At 42.9% G+C, this 17,086-nt stretch overlaps 1 protein-coding gene across 2 annotated transcripts; it reads right to left on the reverse strand.

The window, feature by feature from the left end:
* Positions 1-5,067: 5,067 nt before the first annotated feature.
* Positions 5,068-16,920, reverse strand: LOC117668638 (uncharacterized). Of its 2 annotated transcripts, XM_087874517.1 has the most exons (4): positions 16,722-16,914; positions 15,761-16,006; positions 9,232-9,289; positions 5,126-7,604 (listed from the first exon to the last, which is right to left on the reverse strand). In XM_087874517.1, exon 4 carries the CDS (start codon positions 7,595-7,597, stop codon positions 6,905-6,907), a length of 693 nt encoding a protein of 230 aa, XP_087730643.1. In that variant the 5' UTR covers positions 7,598-7,604; positions 9,232-9,289; positions 15,761-16,006; positions 16,722-16,914; the 3' UTR covers positions 5,126-6,904. The 2 variants fall into 2 exon arrangements, with proteins under 2 accessions (XP_087730614.1, XP_087730643.1); XM_087874488.1 differs by lacking the exon at positions 15,761-16,006 and having other exon boundaries at positions 5,068-7,604; positions 16,722-16,920.
* Positions 16,921-17,086: the final 166 nt, after the last annotated feature.

The following is a 17,086-nucleotide window of genomic DNA, read 5'->3' on the forward strand; positions in this document are numbered from 1 at the left end:
AAGACAAGACAAGACAAAACAAGACAAGACTGTGGGGTCCTTGGTGCTCTTTGAGCATGCTTCTTTTCTTGCAGAAGTTTCATTACCCAACCTGGTGGTGTAGTGGACTAAACTACTGTTAAAGTAGTACTTAGCTGCCAGCTGCCTGCAATTACTGCAAGTTCGAATCTCACCAGGCTCAAGGTTGACTCAGCCTTCCATCCTTCCGAGGTAGGTAAAATGAGGACCCGGATTGTGGGGGCAATAAGCTGACTTTGTATAAAAAAGAACACCGCTTGGAGGGGGGACAAAAGCCCTACTAAGCAGGTATATACAAAAGTATGAAGGCTATTGCTTAAAAAGCATTGTAAGCCGCCCTGAGTCTCCAGAGAAGGGCGGCATATAAATCAAACATAATAATAATAATAACAACAACAACAACAACAACAACAACAACAACAACAACCAGGTAACCTCATCAGTGTTAGCATGGAGTGCTGTTTGCTATCAGTTTATATTCTGGTGGCTTCTCTTTTGGGCTGGTTGATTGTCTGTTTTGCATATGCAAAAAAAGAGACCATCGACTCAGCCCAAAAAAGAAGAAAAACACTCCTGCACCTCTCCATCAGGAATTGGCACTCAGATCAGAAAGTTAACTTCAGACCAACAGTCAAGTAAGCGATAATCAAGAAACCGCCAAAGAGCCAAAGATAAACAGCCAAGCAAAGAATCTCTAATACTGCCCCCACCCACACAAACAGGCAAGACACCAGAATATAAACTCATAACAAACAGCAGTCCTTACTAGCACTGATGATGCTACCTAGTTGGGTAATGAAACGTCTGCACGGAAACAAGCAAGCTCAGAGAGCACCAAGGATCCCACAAATATATGAATCTTATATGACAAGTATTTCAATCAAATAAGTCTCTTTTTTTTGTTATTTTGTACGATGGCTGTTTTAACAGCCCCATTATTGGCCTCACCTCATTGTCCCCTGACTTACAAGATACTAGAGCGGCTCTGCTGTATTTTTGCAGGTATCTTGAGTTTTTTTAAGGCAGAAACCCCTGGCAGATTTAATACACACAATAACTCAAATTCATTCCTCCACTTCTCCAATGCAAAGTCTCATCGAGCAAGCGATGGGTGGGAGGGTGGAGGTGATTTAATTATATAAGACCAAAGTTGGTGAACCTACGACACGTGTGTCAAAAGTGATAGATTTAGATAGATGGATAGGTAGATAGATGATATATAGATATTAGATAGATAGATAGATAGATAGATATAGATAGATAGATGATATAGATATAGATAGATGATAGATGATATAGATAGATGATAGATGATAGATGATATAGATAGATAGAGATGATAGATGATATAATGATATAGATGATATAGATGATAGATGATATATAGATAGATGATACAGATGATATAGATGATAGATGATATAGATGATAGATGATAGATGATAGATAGGTAGATAGATGATATAGATGATATAGATGATAGATATAGATGATAGATGATATAGATAATGATATAGATGATAGATGATAGATGATATATAGATAGATGATATAGATAGATGATAGATGATATAGATGATAGATATAGATATAGATGATATAGATGATATAGATGATAGATGATATATAGATGATATAGATAGATGATATAGATGATAGATAGATGATAGATGATATAGATAGATGATAGATGATATAGATAGATAGATGATATAGATAGATGATATGGATAGATGATATAGATAGATGATATAGATGATAGATAGATGATAGATGATATAGATAGATGATATAGATGATAGATAGATGATAGATGATATAGATAGATGATAGATGATATAGATAGATGATAGATGATATAGATAGATGATATAGATAGATGATATAGATGATAGATAGATGATAGATGATATAGATAGATGATATAGATGATAGATAGATGATAGATGATATAGATAGATGATAGATGATATAGATAGATGATATGGATAGATGATATAGATAGATGATATAGATGATAGATAGATGATAGATGATATAGATAGATGATAGATGATATAGATAGATGATATAGATAGATGATATAGATGATAGATGATAGATGATATAGATAGATGATATAGATGATAGATAGATGATAGATGATATAGATAGATGATAGATGATATAGATAGATGATATAGATAGATGATATAGATAGATGATATAGATGATAGATAGATGATAGATGATATAGATAGATGATAGATGATAGATGATATAGATAGATGATATAGATGATAGATAGATAGATGATATAGATGATAGATGATATAGATAGATGATATAGATAGATGATAGATGATATATGATATAGATAGATAGATGATATAGATAGATGATAGATTAGATAGATAGATAGATAGATAGATAGATAGATAGATAGATATAGATAGACAGATAGATGATATAGATGATATAGATGATACGTATAAATCAGTGATAGTTAACCTTTTTGGTGCCGAGTGCCCAAAGCGCACGCATGCATGCAAAAATACACACATGCATGCCCAAACTCCCAAAATGCAATGTGAGCTCCCCCCCGCCCCCCGCACATGCACCCTGGCCCCCGCATCCTGTTTTGGCTTCCAGGTTGATGTAGGCGGCTTTCCAGGCCCAAAACGGGGCACAGGGAGCCTTGTGTGGTCCCGCTAGTGCCCAATATTGGCTCCCAGGTTGGTGCAGGAGCCCCTCCCCCCATGTCCCATTTCGGGCCGGAAAGCCTCCTGCCCCAACCTGCACCCCGTGCCCAGTGTCCCCCACATGTGTCCACCCCCCGCGCATACACGAGAGAGACCGGAAGACCAGCTGGCTGGCGGGAGGCACGCTTGCATGCAAGGTGGAGCTGGGCTGGGGCAACGGCTGGCGTGCCTACAGAGATGGCTGTGTGTGCCACTTGTGGCACGTGTGCCATAGGTTCACCATCACCATCACAGATATAGATGATAGATAGGCAGGCAGGCAGGAGGCAGACAGACCACTGAGCCACCTCGGCTCTCATGATCTTATGATATTCAGACCACTTGTCCATTCAGAGATAATGGAGAAGAGTTATTTGTCCCTATACAGAGAATATGCAACAGACAGCAACTCGCAATATGTTTTTTAATGGAAGCTATATACATTTTAGTGTAGATTTCATTTCTTGTAACAAAATAGGGCTGTTTGTCACTGGTTACCATTGATGCTTTTTAAAAAATGCAAAACTAAGTACAAATACATACATACATACATACATACATACATACATACATACATATATATATATATATATATATTACGAAAGTAAGAAAATAGATATTGTACCTTTACAGGGAGGATACATGAAATGTGGGTGTGGCTTACTGATGATGGCTAATGAGCCAGAAATAGATCTATATAAATCTCTCACTAGGCAGCATAGGGCCTGTTCAGGCTGCCAGAAGAAAAAAGCCCAGAATCGAGTGGATGTGACTCCACTGAGCTAGGGCTGCAGAAAAATCTTGGTTACGTAGGAAAAACCTGGCTTAAAGAAAAACACACATAAAACCTACGAAAGAAAGAAAAAAAAATACATACATATATGCATACATACATACATGTTTTTCTTTCTTTTTCGTAGGTTTTATGTGTATGTCTCTTTAGCCAGGTTCTACCTACGTAAACCAAGATGTTATGCATATATATATATATCAAATCCATCATTCCAAACTTAATTATTAGCTTCAATACCCAATGCAGACTCAAGTTTCTTCCCAAAAATAGGTGGAATTCAACAGTCTCTAAGCCAAATGGTAGGACTGGAAGTTGGCAAACGGGCCATTTTCAGCTTCTGGAGGGCCTCCGGGGGTGAGGGGGAGTAGGGAAGGCTGTTTTCGCCCTCCCCAGACTCCTAGAAAGGCTCTGGAGGCTGGGGACAGCAAAAAACGGGCCTACCATGCCATCACATGGGGAGCGTGGGGGAGTTCACATGTGCATGTGCATGCGTGGGGGCAGGGCACATAGAATTATGAATGTGAGCACACACACATGCGACCTACCCATCCCTGGCACACAATGGCAAAAAGGTTAGCCATCACTGATATAGAGTATGGGTGATATATAGTCAAAATAACATTCTTTTCTCAGAGAGTCAAGGCCACAGTGCCCTGCAGCTGCATGAGGTAACTGGGAGGTAGCTTAAGTTTTGGATAGTGCCTGATTGGATCATGTGATGGACATGTGGGTGCTGGGCAGGGACTTAAACTTTCTTTTGGGTGGGGAAAACCTGGAAACTTTCAGATTCGGGTTTTCCCAGATGTGCTAATACGACATCTCTAATAAAATGGAACTTCTAGCCTCAGAGTCTTCTTTCATTGGGGATGTTACTTGGAACCCTGACATTAACCCGAATCTGACAGACATAAAATGGGGCAAAACTCACTTAACAACCTGGTCCTAATTAAGCAATAGAAATTTGGTGCCTGATTGTTATCATGAAGTCGAGGACTGCCTGTAATGTGTTTCACTGAATAGCAAGGCTAGACCAGAAACAGAAACTGAATTGAAACCGAACTGAAACTGAAACTGAATTGGAAAACAATACAGAGAACTTCATCCAGACCCTCGGAAAAAAAATATAGGAAGAAAAAGTTTTAATTTCCTGCTCCCAGTCCGTGGTGGTAGTGCCTCTGCCCAAATGGGACCCAGTGCCAAAGAAAAAAGAGGTATTGTACCATATTTTTCGGGACTATAAGACACTTTTTTGTCTCCCAAAAGGGGGTGAAAACATCTGTGCATCTTATAGGGCGAATATTACTGAAGCCGGCCGTTTTTTTGCCTCCACACACCCCAAAAAACAGGCCCAATAAGCCTCGAAAACAGGCCAAAAAAGCCTTGAAAACAGGCCGAAAAAGCCTCGAAAACAGGCCGAAAAAAACCTCAAAAATGGGCCCGAAAAGCCTCAAAAACAAGGCCAAAAAAAGCTTCAAAAACGGGCCTAAAAAGTCTCATAAATGGGCCCAAAAAGCCTTGAAAATGGGCCCAGAAAGCCTTGAAAACGGGCTGAAAAAAGCCTCAAAACGGGCCGAAAAAAGCTTCAAAAACGGGCCTAAAAAGTCTCATAAATGGGCCCAAAAAGCCTTGAAAATGGGCCCAGAAAGCCTTGAAAATGGGCCCAGAAAGCCTTGAAAACGGGCTGAAAAAAGCCTCAAAACGGGCCGAAAAAGCCTCAAAAACGAGCCGAAAAAAGCCTCGAAAATGGGCCAAAAAGTCTCAAAAATGGGCCGAAAAAAGCCTCAAAAATGGGCTGGAAAAGGGCCAAAAATGGGACGTGCAGAGGCCAAAAACTTTTTTTTTTTGTTGTTTTCCTCTTCTAAATGTAGGTGCGTCTTATAGTCCGAAAAATACAGTACTTCTTTTGACGGGAACACAATCTCTCTAATTAGAAGCAGTGATAGAGATCGGCACTCATGTCACCCAAATGACCTTTTTTGTGTTATTGCTGATTGCGTGGAATCAACAAAGGCAGGACCCAAAGCAGCTAATCAAGGCCCACTTCAGAGGGGGGCATTATGTCAACAGTCACGTAATGGAGGGCATCACATCAAGGAAATAGTGAGCGCCACTCCTCTAAACAAGACATATTGAAAAGAGTCGCGGTGGCGCAGTGGTTCGAGTGCAGTACTGCAGGCTACTTCTAATGCTCACCGGCTGCCAGCAGTTTGGCAGATCGAATCTCACCAGGCTCAAGGTTGACTCAGCCTTCCGTCCTTCCGAGGTGGGTAAAACGAGGACCCAGATTGTTGGGGGCAAGAGGCTGACTCTGTAAACCGCTTAGAGAGGGCTGTAAAAGCACTGTGAAGCGGTATATAAGTCTAAGTGCTATTGGTATCCATTTGAAAATGTGATGTTCCTCAGTCAAAAAAAAAAAAAAGTTTTCTAAACATGCCAGGCCTAATCAAAAACAGTTTGATTGGCATTTGGGATTCTTCTCTTGCTGGTTTCCTCGTTTTTTTGTTTTTTTTTTTGTAAAAATGAAGACAACACACCAATTTTGGCAGAGGGGCGGGAAAAGATCAAGCAGGGGTCCTTGGCGCTCTCTGAGCTTAGTGGTTTCCCTTGCTGATGTCTCGTTACCCCAGTGGTGGGTTTCAAAACTTTTTACTACCGGTTTTGTGGGTGTGGCTTGGTGGGCGTGGCATGGCTTGGTGCGCCAATCCAGGGGAAGGTTACTGCAAAATCCCCATTTCCTCCCGATCAGCTGGGACTCGGGAGGCAGAGAATAGATGGGGGCGGGGCCAGTCAGAATTTTTACTACCGGTTCTCCAGAACTGGTCAGAACCTGCTGAAACCCACCTCTGAATTACCCTACTAGGTAACATTATCAATCAAAGGGAACGCCTCCATTTTTGTCTGCTAGTTCTTCTACAAGTCATTTAGGGAGAGTGGTCTCATTTGCAAGCTTTTTCTCCGTGAGAAGACGGCCGTGGCACACCTCGCAAAGTCTTTGGGCACCCTGAGAAAGGGAAGGGAGCAATAGTGAAATTCAATTTTTTTTACTACTGGTTCTGGGGGCGTGGCTTGGTGGGCGTGGTGTGGCTTGGTGCACGTGGCTTGGTGGCGTGGCAGGGGAAGGATACTGCAAAATCTCCATTTCCACCCCACTCCAGGAAAAGGATACCGCAAAATCCCCATTCCCTCCCCACTCCTGGGGGAAGGATATTGCAAAATCTCCATTCCCACTCCACTCTGGGACCAGCTGTTCTCTCAACTGCTCAAAATTTCCGCTACCGGTTCTCCAGAACCTGTCAGAACCTGCTAGATTTCACCCCTGGAAGGGAGGGTCATTTACGGATCCCGAGCCCCTTCGCCCCCCCCCCTCTTGTCCCTAAGAGTGCAACCTGCGGACGTGCTTCAGAAGGTTGGACTTGTGATTGAAAGACCTGGGGCAGTGCTTGCAGCCGAAGGCGGGGTACTTTTGATGGGTGCGCTGGTGCTGCAGGAAGGTGGAACGATGCGTGAAGGTTTTGGGACACTGGTCGCAGCGGTGGGGACGCTCGCCCGTGTGGACCCGCTCGTGTTCTTTGACCGAGGCTTCCCACTTGAAGCGCCGGCTGCAGTGGGAGCAGGCGAAGGGCTTCTCCTGGGTGTGGATCCGCAGGTGTTTCACCAGGCAGGAGGTCCGCTTGAAGCGCTTGGGACATAAATGGCAGGGGAAAGGGGCCTCGTCCGAATGCACCTTGGCGTGCTTGTCCAGGTCAGCCTGCAGCTTGAACCGTTTCCCGCAGATCCGGCAGTGGAAGGGCCGGGAGGCCGAATGCACCAGGCGGTGCTTAATGAGGTCGGCGCAACGGGTGAAGGTCTTTTGGCAACGCTGGCACTGGTACGGGCGCTCCCCCGTGTGGATGCGCTGGTGTTCCCGGAAATTGGACTGGTGTTTGATGTCCTTCCCGCAGATGTCGCAGTGGTGGAGTTCCAGGTCAGGGGCAACCACTTGGGGACGTTTCCTCTTCGGCTTCCAAACGGCCTTCTTCCTCCTTTTCCGCAGCCGGGTTTTGGGAGGGCTCATCCGGGGGTCCATGAATCGCCTGGAGAAGCGGAACAAAAGGGCCACAGCGCACCGTTAAGCCTTTTTCACAGATTTCTTACAGCCAAAAATCTTTTCTGGACTGGATTCACATGATCAGATACAGCACTTTTTTCAGTGCTGTTGTAACTTTGAACGGTCACTAAACAAACTGTTGTAAGTCGAGGACTAAGTCTTGGGTAAGCCAAAGGAATCTGGGAACTCTCCAGGAAGTCCAAGTCTCTTTTTTCCACCTAGACACGCATTTCTGTTTCATAACTACCATTCTTGCCTTGGATCAAAATTTTCTTCGGAAATCGCTGATGTTTACTTACTTGATTTATACAAAGAATAGAATAGAATAGAATAGAATAGAATAGAATAGAATAGAATAGAATAGAATAGAATAGAATAGAATAGAATAGAATAGAATAACAGAGTTGGAAGGGACCTAGTTCAACCCCCTATTTAGGCAGGAAACCCTGCACCACTTCAGACAAATGGTTGTCCAATCTCTTCTTAAAAACTTCCAGTGTTGGAGCATTCACAACTTCTGCAGGCAAGTTGTTCCACTTATTAATTGTTCTAACTGTCAGGAAATTTCTCCTTAGTTCTAAATTGCTTCTCTCCTTGATTTCCACCCATTGTTTCTTGTCCTGCCCTCCGGTGCTTTGGAGAATAGCTTGACTCCCTCTTCTTTGTGGCAGCCCCTGAGATATTGGAACACTACAATCATGTCTCCCCTGGTCCTTCTTTTCATTAAACTAGACATACCCAGTTCCTGCAACCGTTCATGTTTTAGTCTCCAGTCCCCTAATCATCTTTGTTGCTCTTCTCTGTACTCTTTCTAGAGTCTCCACATCTTTTTTACATCGTGGTGACCAAAACTGGATGCAGGATTCCAAGTGTGGCCTTACCAAGGCATTATAAAGTGGTCTTAACACTTCACGTGATCTTGATTCTCTCCCTCTGTTGATGCATCCTAGAACTGTGTTGGCTTTTTTGGCAGCTGCTGCACACGGCTGGCTCATATCTAAATGGTTGTCCACTAGGACTCCAAGATCCCCCTCACAGTTAATACTATTGAGTGAGGTTCCTCATACTGTACCTGTGCATTTTGTTTTTCTTGCCTAAATGTAGAACCTTCCTTTTTTCAACTTCCCTGAAAAGGGACCACTGAGCCTTTCCTGCAGGTCCATCTTATTACCAAAGCCTCTGTCAGGTTTTCAGGCCGTCTTCAAATAAATTGCGTCTCAAACAAAGTCTTTTTTGAAACAAACTTCCATTTTATTTAGCACGGCAACTTTTACACTGACTCCATGCAGCCAGCACTGACAAGCTGACCCAAAATCCCTCCTCTTCCTTCCCCCACTCCTCTGCATTCATTGGCCATCTTCCCAATCATTCACCCCTAATCTACTGCTCCAATTCAAAGAATTTCCCCCCTCCCATCCATCTCCTAGGGGACATTATCTCCAGAGGAAATAAGTAGGTGAAAGGCAACCATCCCGTTGCAGACACTTGCGTTCTCCTTCTCATGTCAGCACTAGGATAAATGCATCTTGACGTGCTGACATCCTCTTCTGTAGTAAGAGAAAGAGATGATGGTCAAAACACGGGATCCCATCCCAGTGTCCCCAAATACTTACCAACTTTCACTTCCAATCCCGCTCCTGAGACCACACGGTTATGGGAAATATTCCATTACTTAAAAAATGAAGACACCAACATGTAAAGAGAAAAAGGGTTATTGAAGAAACATCTGAAAGAGATGCTAATAATATCCACAATAGTTCAGTGGACAAATGCATGAATACATTCGTTGTTCTGTTGCAATTTTAATGGGTCGCCGTTGACATTACGTGCATATCTCACTATGCTACACCCAGGTTTAGGAGCCTTGGTAGGACAGTGGTTTAATGCACCCTGTTATTAACACAGCTGCCTGCAATTTCTGCAGGTTCGAATCTTACCAGGCTCAAAGTTGACTCAGCCTTCCATCCTTTCTAAGGTAGGTAAAATGAGGACCCAGTTTGTGGGGGCAATAAGCTGACTTTGTATAAATATACAAAAGTATGAAGGCTATTGCTTAACGCATTGTAAGCCGCCCTGAATCTCCGGAGAAGGGCGGCATATAAATCAAATTAAAAAAAAAAAGGTTTCTCAAATCTTGGAATTTTGGGAGTTGAAATCTGCACAACTTTAGGTTGCCAAAGTTGAGAAACATGCCCTAGATCAGTGGCCTCCCAACATTAGGGACATTAGGGATAGGTTCCATGGAGAGAAAGTTTTCCGCGGACCAGAAGGGGCATGGTTTCATGTGCTGCCCACATCCCAAGGATGGGGCTTTGCTTGTTTGCATGGCCCAGTACTGGTCCGTGGACTAGAGGTTGGGGACCCCTGCACTAGATTATCTACATCAGGGGTCTCCAACCTTGGCAAACTTTAAGACTTGTGGACTTCAACTCCCAGAGTTCCTCAGCCATCTTTGCTGGCTGAGGAACTCTGGGAGTTGAAGTCCACAAGTCTTAGTCACCAAGGTTGGAGACTCCTGATCTACATTGTTGTTTTTTTTCTCATGTCTTCCCTTTAATGTCTTTGGTTTTACTATTTTTTTCTGCTTTCTCTCCCATGCTGCTTACTCCAAAATGGAAGAACACAATATGATATTCACGCATGCTGGGGGGAAAAAGGATGCACAATAATCGATTCTCCTGTATTTCTACTAGCTATTGATTAAATCAATAACAGTAACAGAGTTGGAAGGGACCTTGGAGGTCATCTAGTCCAACCCCCTGCTCATACAGGAGACCTGTACACCCAGCTCTACTTGCAAGTGCAATCAATTCAATTCAATTCAAACCTTTATTGTCAAGAGTACAACGTGTCTACAATGAGATTGGCTGAGCCTCCCTTCGTGCACCCCTCCAAACTAATACAACTCATAGTGAAAGACAGGAGTAGAGTAGAGTAGAGTAGAGTAGAGTAGAGTAGAGTAGAGTAGAGTAGAGTAGAGTAGAGTAGAATAGAATAGAATAGAATAGAATAGAATAGAATAGAATAGAATAGAATAGAATAGGAATACTTTATTGGCCAAGTGTGATTGGACACACAAGGAATTTGTCTTTGGTGCATATGCTCTCAGTGTACATAAAAGAAAAGATACATTCGTCAAGAATCATAAAGTACAACACTTAATGATAGTCATAGGGTACAAATAAGCAATCAAATCATATTAGGAAACAGTCAATATAAATCGTAAGGATACCAGCAACAAGGTTACAATCATGCAGTCATAAGTGGGAGGAGATGGGTGATGGGCACAATGAGAAGATTAAAAGTAATGCAGACTTAATAACTAGTTTGACAGTGTTGAGGGAATTATTTGTTTAGCAGAGTGATGGCGTTCGGGAAAAAACTGTTCTTGTTTTTTTGGCAGAAAAATCCCTAACCCAGTGAATCCTACTAACAAACACACAATCCTACTGCACCGTGGGAACTTATTGCATGTCGCGCTGGCCCCGCAAATCAATCGTACTATGTTGTTGTAAAGTTATTTCCCATTCAGAAGCCTGACAGCCCATGGATAAAAACTGTTCTTCAGCCTATTTGTGCGGCTGGCTATGCTTCTATATCTCCTTCTGGATGATAGGAGGGTAAAGAAGCGCTGACCAGGGGGTGAGTCATCCCTGAGGATTTTATTTATTTATTTATTTATTTATTTATTTATTTGTTAGACTTCTATACCACTTCAAAGTGCTTTACAGCCCTCTCTAAGCGGTTTACAAAGTTAGCATATAGCATGTTGCATATTAACATATTGCATTAGCCAGGGTGGATTTGATTTAAATCGAGTTGATTTAAATCACAATTTAAATCATGATTTAAATCACTAGTAAAAAGGCTTGATTTAAATCAACTCGATTTAAATCATAATTTTTAAAGAGCAACTGCTCTCATCTCTGCTACTCCTTTGACCCACTGTTGACTCACCGATAGTCCCAGTGTTGCAGAATATACAGCCTCATGCTACATGACTAAGCTCCATTTCATGCTGAATAAACTAAATTATTTATGTATCTTAAATAGAAAACTATCTTACGATAGATTTTTACCCCAAAAGTTTTTTATTCAAATAAATCCGATAAAAATCAAAAAAATCCGATTTAAATCAAAAAAATCTGATTTTTTTGATTTTTTTAAAAAAATCATTGATTTTTATCCACCCTGGCATTAGCATATTGCCCCCAACAATCTGGGTCCTCATTTTACCCATCTCGGAAGGATGGAAGGCTGAGTCAACCTTGAGCCGGTGAGATTTGATCTGCTGATCTGCTGAACTAGCAGACAGCTGAAGTAGCTGCAGCACTGCACTCTAACCACTGCGCCACCTCGGCTCACCTTTCCCTCACTCTTCTAAGGCAGCAAGCCCTAGTGATCTCATCTAGTGTTATCGGGGGTACCAGCCCACAATGTTTTGTCCTGTGCTCACCACCCTCTGTAATATCTGTCCATCTGCGGCTGTCAAGCCAGCATACCGCACCGTAATGCGTTACCACCTTTAAAGCGCTCCATGGCATCGGACCTGGGTACTTGCGGGACCGCCTTCTGCCGCCAATAGCCTCCCACCGGCCAGTACACTCCCACAGAGAGGGACTCCTCAGGGTGCCGTCAGCCAGGCAATGTCGGCTGGCGACCCCCAGGGAGAGGGCCTTCTCTGTGGCAGCTCCTGCCCTCTGGAACGATTTGCCCCCGGAGATACGACGGATATCGGATCTCTGGGCCTTTCGCCGTGCCCTAAAAACTTTTCTTTTCCATCAAGCAGGGCTGGCGTGAAACCCCCCCCCCCACACCTTTTTTTAGTTTTTTAGTTTTTTAGCTTTTAATCTGTCAATGGGTTTTAATTCGAATTGTTTTAATATTTGGGCCAAAGTATGTAATTCTTTTAATAATTTTTAAATTTTGTATTGGTATGTGTTTTAGTTCTGGCTGTGCACCGCCCTGAGTCCACTAGGAGAAGGGCGTTATACAAATTGAATAAAATAAAATAAAATAAAATAAAATAATAAAATAAAATAAAATAAAATAAAATAAAATAAAATAAAATAAAATAAAATAAAATAAAATAAAATAAAATAAAATAAAATAAAATAAAATAATAAAATAAAATAAAATAAATAAATAAATAAATAATGCACTGAGGCCGCTTTCTATTGTGAACTGGCAGCGGGCAACACCATTTGTGTGAATGGCAGGCGCGCATTCCCGCCGCTCTGCAAGTGGAGCTGCGCACGCACAACTTTCACTACATCAAACAGGAAATGACACGTGTCTGAAGAATCAACATTGAGGGCCGCAGAAAGTCCCTAAAAGTTTGCATTTCATGCGTGACACTTCATCATGTCCTTTCCTGAAAATAGGCGCCCTGAATTTGACTTCATTCAAAAAGCAAACAAAGTGGATGTTTCATAGGGCACTACACGACGAAAGAAGACAACTCAGCATTGGAAAGAAAGGGGGTTTCCTTCCCAGGCTGGTAAATATACTTCCCTACGGACATAAACTGTTGTTTCCAACCAAGTATACTGCACGAGTCAAAAAGAGGGCTGTGAAAATATCTACAGACCCTTCGTATCCTGGCAGGGTGGATTTGATTTAAATCGAGTTGATTTAAATCACAATTTAAATCATGATTTAAATCACTAGTAAAGAGGCTTGATTTAAATCAACTCGATTTAAATCATAATTTTTGTTTTTTAATTTGATTTATATGCCGCCCTTGTCCAGAGACTCAGGGTGGCTTACAATGCGTTAAGCAATAGCCTTCATCCTTTTGTATATTTTATACAAAGTCAGCTTATTGCCCCCACAATCTGGGTCCTCATTTTACCTACCTTAGAAAGGATGGAAGGCTGAGTCAACCTTGAGCCTGGCGAGATTCGAACCTGCAGTAATTGCAGGCAGCTGGTCTTAATAACAGGATGCTTTAGACCACTGTACTACCAAGGCTCTTTTGCAACAATCTTGCATTCTTTTCTGGGGCAACGACCTTGAAGACTCTTGAGTGTCTCTAAGAGGGAGGCTTTTTCCCACAACTTCATCAGTTTCACTTTTCCCCCTCTCTGCCAGGCTCCCTCCCCACCCCCATAGTACATGGCAGGATGACAGCTCTGACTGCTATTAATAGCAATAGCACTTATATACCGCTTCACAATGCTTTACAGCCCTCTCTAAGCGGTTTACAGAGTTTAATAGAGTCAGCCTATTGCCCCCAACAATCTGGGTCCTCATTTTGCTGACCTCAGAAGGATGGACGACTGAGTCAACCTTGAGCCTTGTGAGATTCGAACTACCAAATTGCAGTCAGCTGGCAGTCAGCAGAAGTAGCCTGCAGTACTGCATTCTTAACCACTGCGCCACCACAGCTCTTCAAGTGAGTTTTATCCCATTTTACAACCTTTTGAGCCACCGTTGTTAATGAAATCACCGCAGTTGTTAAATTAGTAACATGGTTGTTAAGTGAATCCGGCTTCCCCCTTGACTTTGCTTGCCAGGAGGTCGCAAAAGGTTAACGCACAGAGCCCGGGACACGGCAACGGTCATAAATACATGCCACTTGACAAGCATCCAAATTTTGATCACGTGGCCCTGGGGAATGCTCCAGTGGTCATGCCAAACACGGTCGTAAGTCATTTTTTCCCCACTGCCGTTGTAACTTTGAACAGTCACTAAACAAATGGTTGTACGTCAACTACCTGTATGCGTAACGCATCTGACAGCACAGTGATCAAACAATAAAATGTTGAGTGCATGTGAGACTTGAACAACAGGAAACACCAACTCTTGATAACATTCCACAAGGGCCAAATTTATGGGTTTTCCCCATTTCCCCATTTATAGCTTTTAGCCTTACAAGTGTATTCAAGGACTTTCTGAAGATACTATTGTTTAGTGACTGATAAAGCAGATTATCACCTACGGGAAAGAAATGTCCTTGGCTAAGAAGAAAAAACATGCTTTACCACAGTTAGAAAAGAGGCCTAGACTACTGTGTTAAAAATGCTAATATCGCCTTTGAAAAAATGCTAATGATAAAGGCTAAAATTTCAAATAAGAATTGGAACTGTTAGTCCATTGGGGTAAAAACTGCAATATAGCTTAATGCATTGCAATCGAACAAGCATTCTTCAAAATGAAAAAGGATCTTCTTAGGGCAGTCACGACATAAGCCTAAAATTGAAAATCAGGCTTCTCAGATGTTACATCTTTTCTCTCCTCTACGAAGTGAAGAATTGGTCTCTGACAGCAAGCCACTTGAAGAGACTAGAAGCATTTGAAATGTGGATTTACAGGCGGCTGTTACGTTTAAGCGGGGTTGGCAAAATCAGAAATGAGGAGGGGATAAGCCACCTGGGAAAGCCAAGGGAAATCATCAAAACCATTAAAAAGCGAAAGTTAGAATATTTTGGACATGTGAGGCGACACCTGGAAAAATACGCCATACTTCACTTAATCCTCCAGGGAAAGACTGAAGGAAAATGAGGTCCAGGCATAAGAATAACCTCATGGCTTCAAAATCTAAGGGACCGACCGGTTTGGACAAAACTCAACAGCCCTTTTTCGTGTGGCTGTTGATAAAAATAGGATTGCCAACATGCTCGTCAACGTCCGATAAAGGATATGGCACAACAAGAAGAATTGCAATTTGGGCTCTTTCTGTCTTTCCCTTTTAAAGCTCTGCTTGCAAACTTCGGTTCAGAATCCTTTCTTTTCCAGGCTTTCAAATGCAGGTAATCTTCGACTTACACCCTAGAATAGAATTCTTTATTGGCAAAACAAAACAAAAACAATTTACTCAACTATACAGTTAATCCCCAATTTACAACAGTTCACTTAGTGGCTCTTCAAAGTTGCAACGGCATTGAAAAAAAGTGACTTATGACCATTTTTCACACTTATGATCATTGCAACATTCCCCATGGTCATGTGATAAAAATCCAGATGCTTTCAAACTGACTCACCTTTATGACGGTTGCAGTGTCCCGGGATCACGTGATTCCCTTTCGCTTAACAATGGTAGCAAAAACCTTGTAAACTCAGGAGTGACTCACTTAACAACTGCCTTGCTTAGCAACAGAAAATATGGCCCCAAATGCTGGTGGATAAGTCAAGAACTACCTGTATCTATCTTCATGTCCTATTAGACGCACGGAGGGTAGAACCAAAGATGCTTTTTTTAGGAGGCAACTGGACTTTCGTTGTTTTTTTCTTTTGAAGACGTTTCGCTTCTCATCCAAGAAGCTTCTTCAGCTCTGGCCAGATGGTGAGGAACGGAAGGATTTATACTCCTTGTAGACAGCTGGCCATTTGCATCCTTTAAGAGGGTCGTTGAGGCCACTTGGAAGTCTGTGTCTTCAGGATCACCTGAGTAGTGTAAATACTACTGTATTTACTGTATTTAAATGGGCATGGAGCCTTCTTGGTACTGTCGAAAGGACCGTGTTGTAGACTGGAGACAGATGATGTGGTATCCCTCCCCCTCTGTTGAGAGAGGGCTGTTCAATTTTGGCCTCTTTGACCCACCCCTGCTAAATAAGGCTGGGCTCTTACGGGGAACCGCATTTCATATTTATTTATTATTATTTTATTTTAATTTTGCCACCCATCGCGCTGCAAGGTGAGATGGGCAGCCAAGGGCTCCTCTGCAGGGGTGGAATTCAAATTTTTTTTTTTTAACTACTGGTTCTGTGGGTGTGGCTTGGTGGGCGTGGCGTGGCTTGGTGGGCGTGGCAAGGGAAGGATACTGCAAAATCTCCATTCCCACCCCACTCTGGGGCCAGCCAGAGGTGGTATTTGCCGGTTCTCTGAACTACTCAAAATTTCCGCTACCGGTTCTCCAGAACCTGTTAGATTTACAGGGGTCCCCAAACTTGGCCGCTTTAAGACTTGTGGACTTCAACTCCCAGAATTCTCCAGCCAGCATAGCTGGCTGGAGAATTCTGGGAGTTGAAGTCCACAAGTCTTAAAGCGGCCAAGTTTGAAGACCTCTGTGTTAGAACCTGCTGGATTTCACCCCTGCCCATTTCTTCCGGGAAGGAGGAGACCGTTGCATCGCAACCCGCCACCCCAGCGACCTCACCTCCTTTCCGGCATCCAGAGGCGCTCCAGGAACCGCTTTCCCGAACTCCTTAACTCTCGCGAGACCTCCTTCGCGATGGCAAGCCCACACGGGAAGAGGGTCAAACGTAGAGACGGCGAAGCCAGAGAGGGAAACGTCGCGTCGGGGGATATTGCCCCCCCCCACACTACCATGTACACATAGGTTTCCCGACGAAACTTCCGGGTGTAGAGACGTTAGAGCCTAGAGCGGTTTGATTCCGGAAACGGAAGTGCACCTACTCTTCCGTTAGAGACGGAAACAGGATGCTGTCTACTTCGCTTTATGGGCACGAAGGGCCACTCTAGCCTCACTTTTTTTTTAATCTCTGTGGCTGCTCTTTTTTT

The sequence above is a fragment of the Pantherophis guttatus genome, chromosome 1, assembly GCF_059756535.1.
Source record: "Pantherophis guttatus breed Tessera chromosome 1, ASM5975653v1, whole genome shotgun sequence".
NCBI lineage: Eukaryota > Metazoa > Chordata > Lepidosauria > Squamata > Colubridae > Pantherophis > Pantherophis guttatus.

Excerpts from the sequence above, each read along its gene's own strand:
- LOC117668638 (XM_087874488.1), bottom strand. The coding sequence starts at position 7,597 with ATGGACCCCCGGATGAGCCCTCCCAAAACCCGGCTGCGGAAAAGGAGG.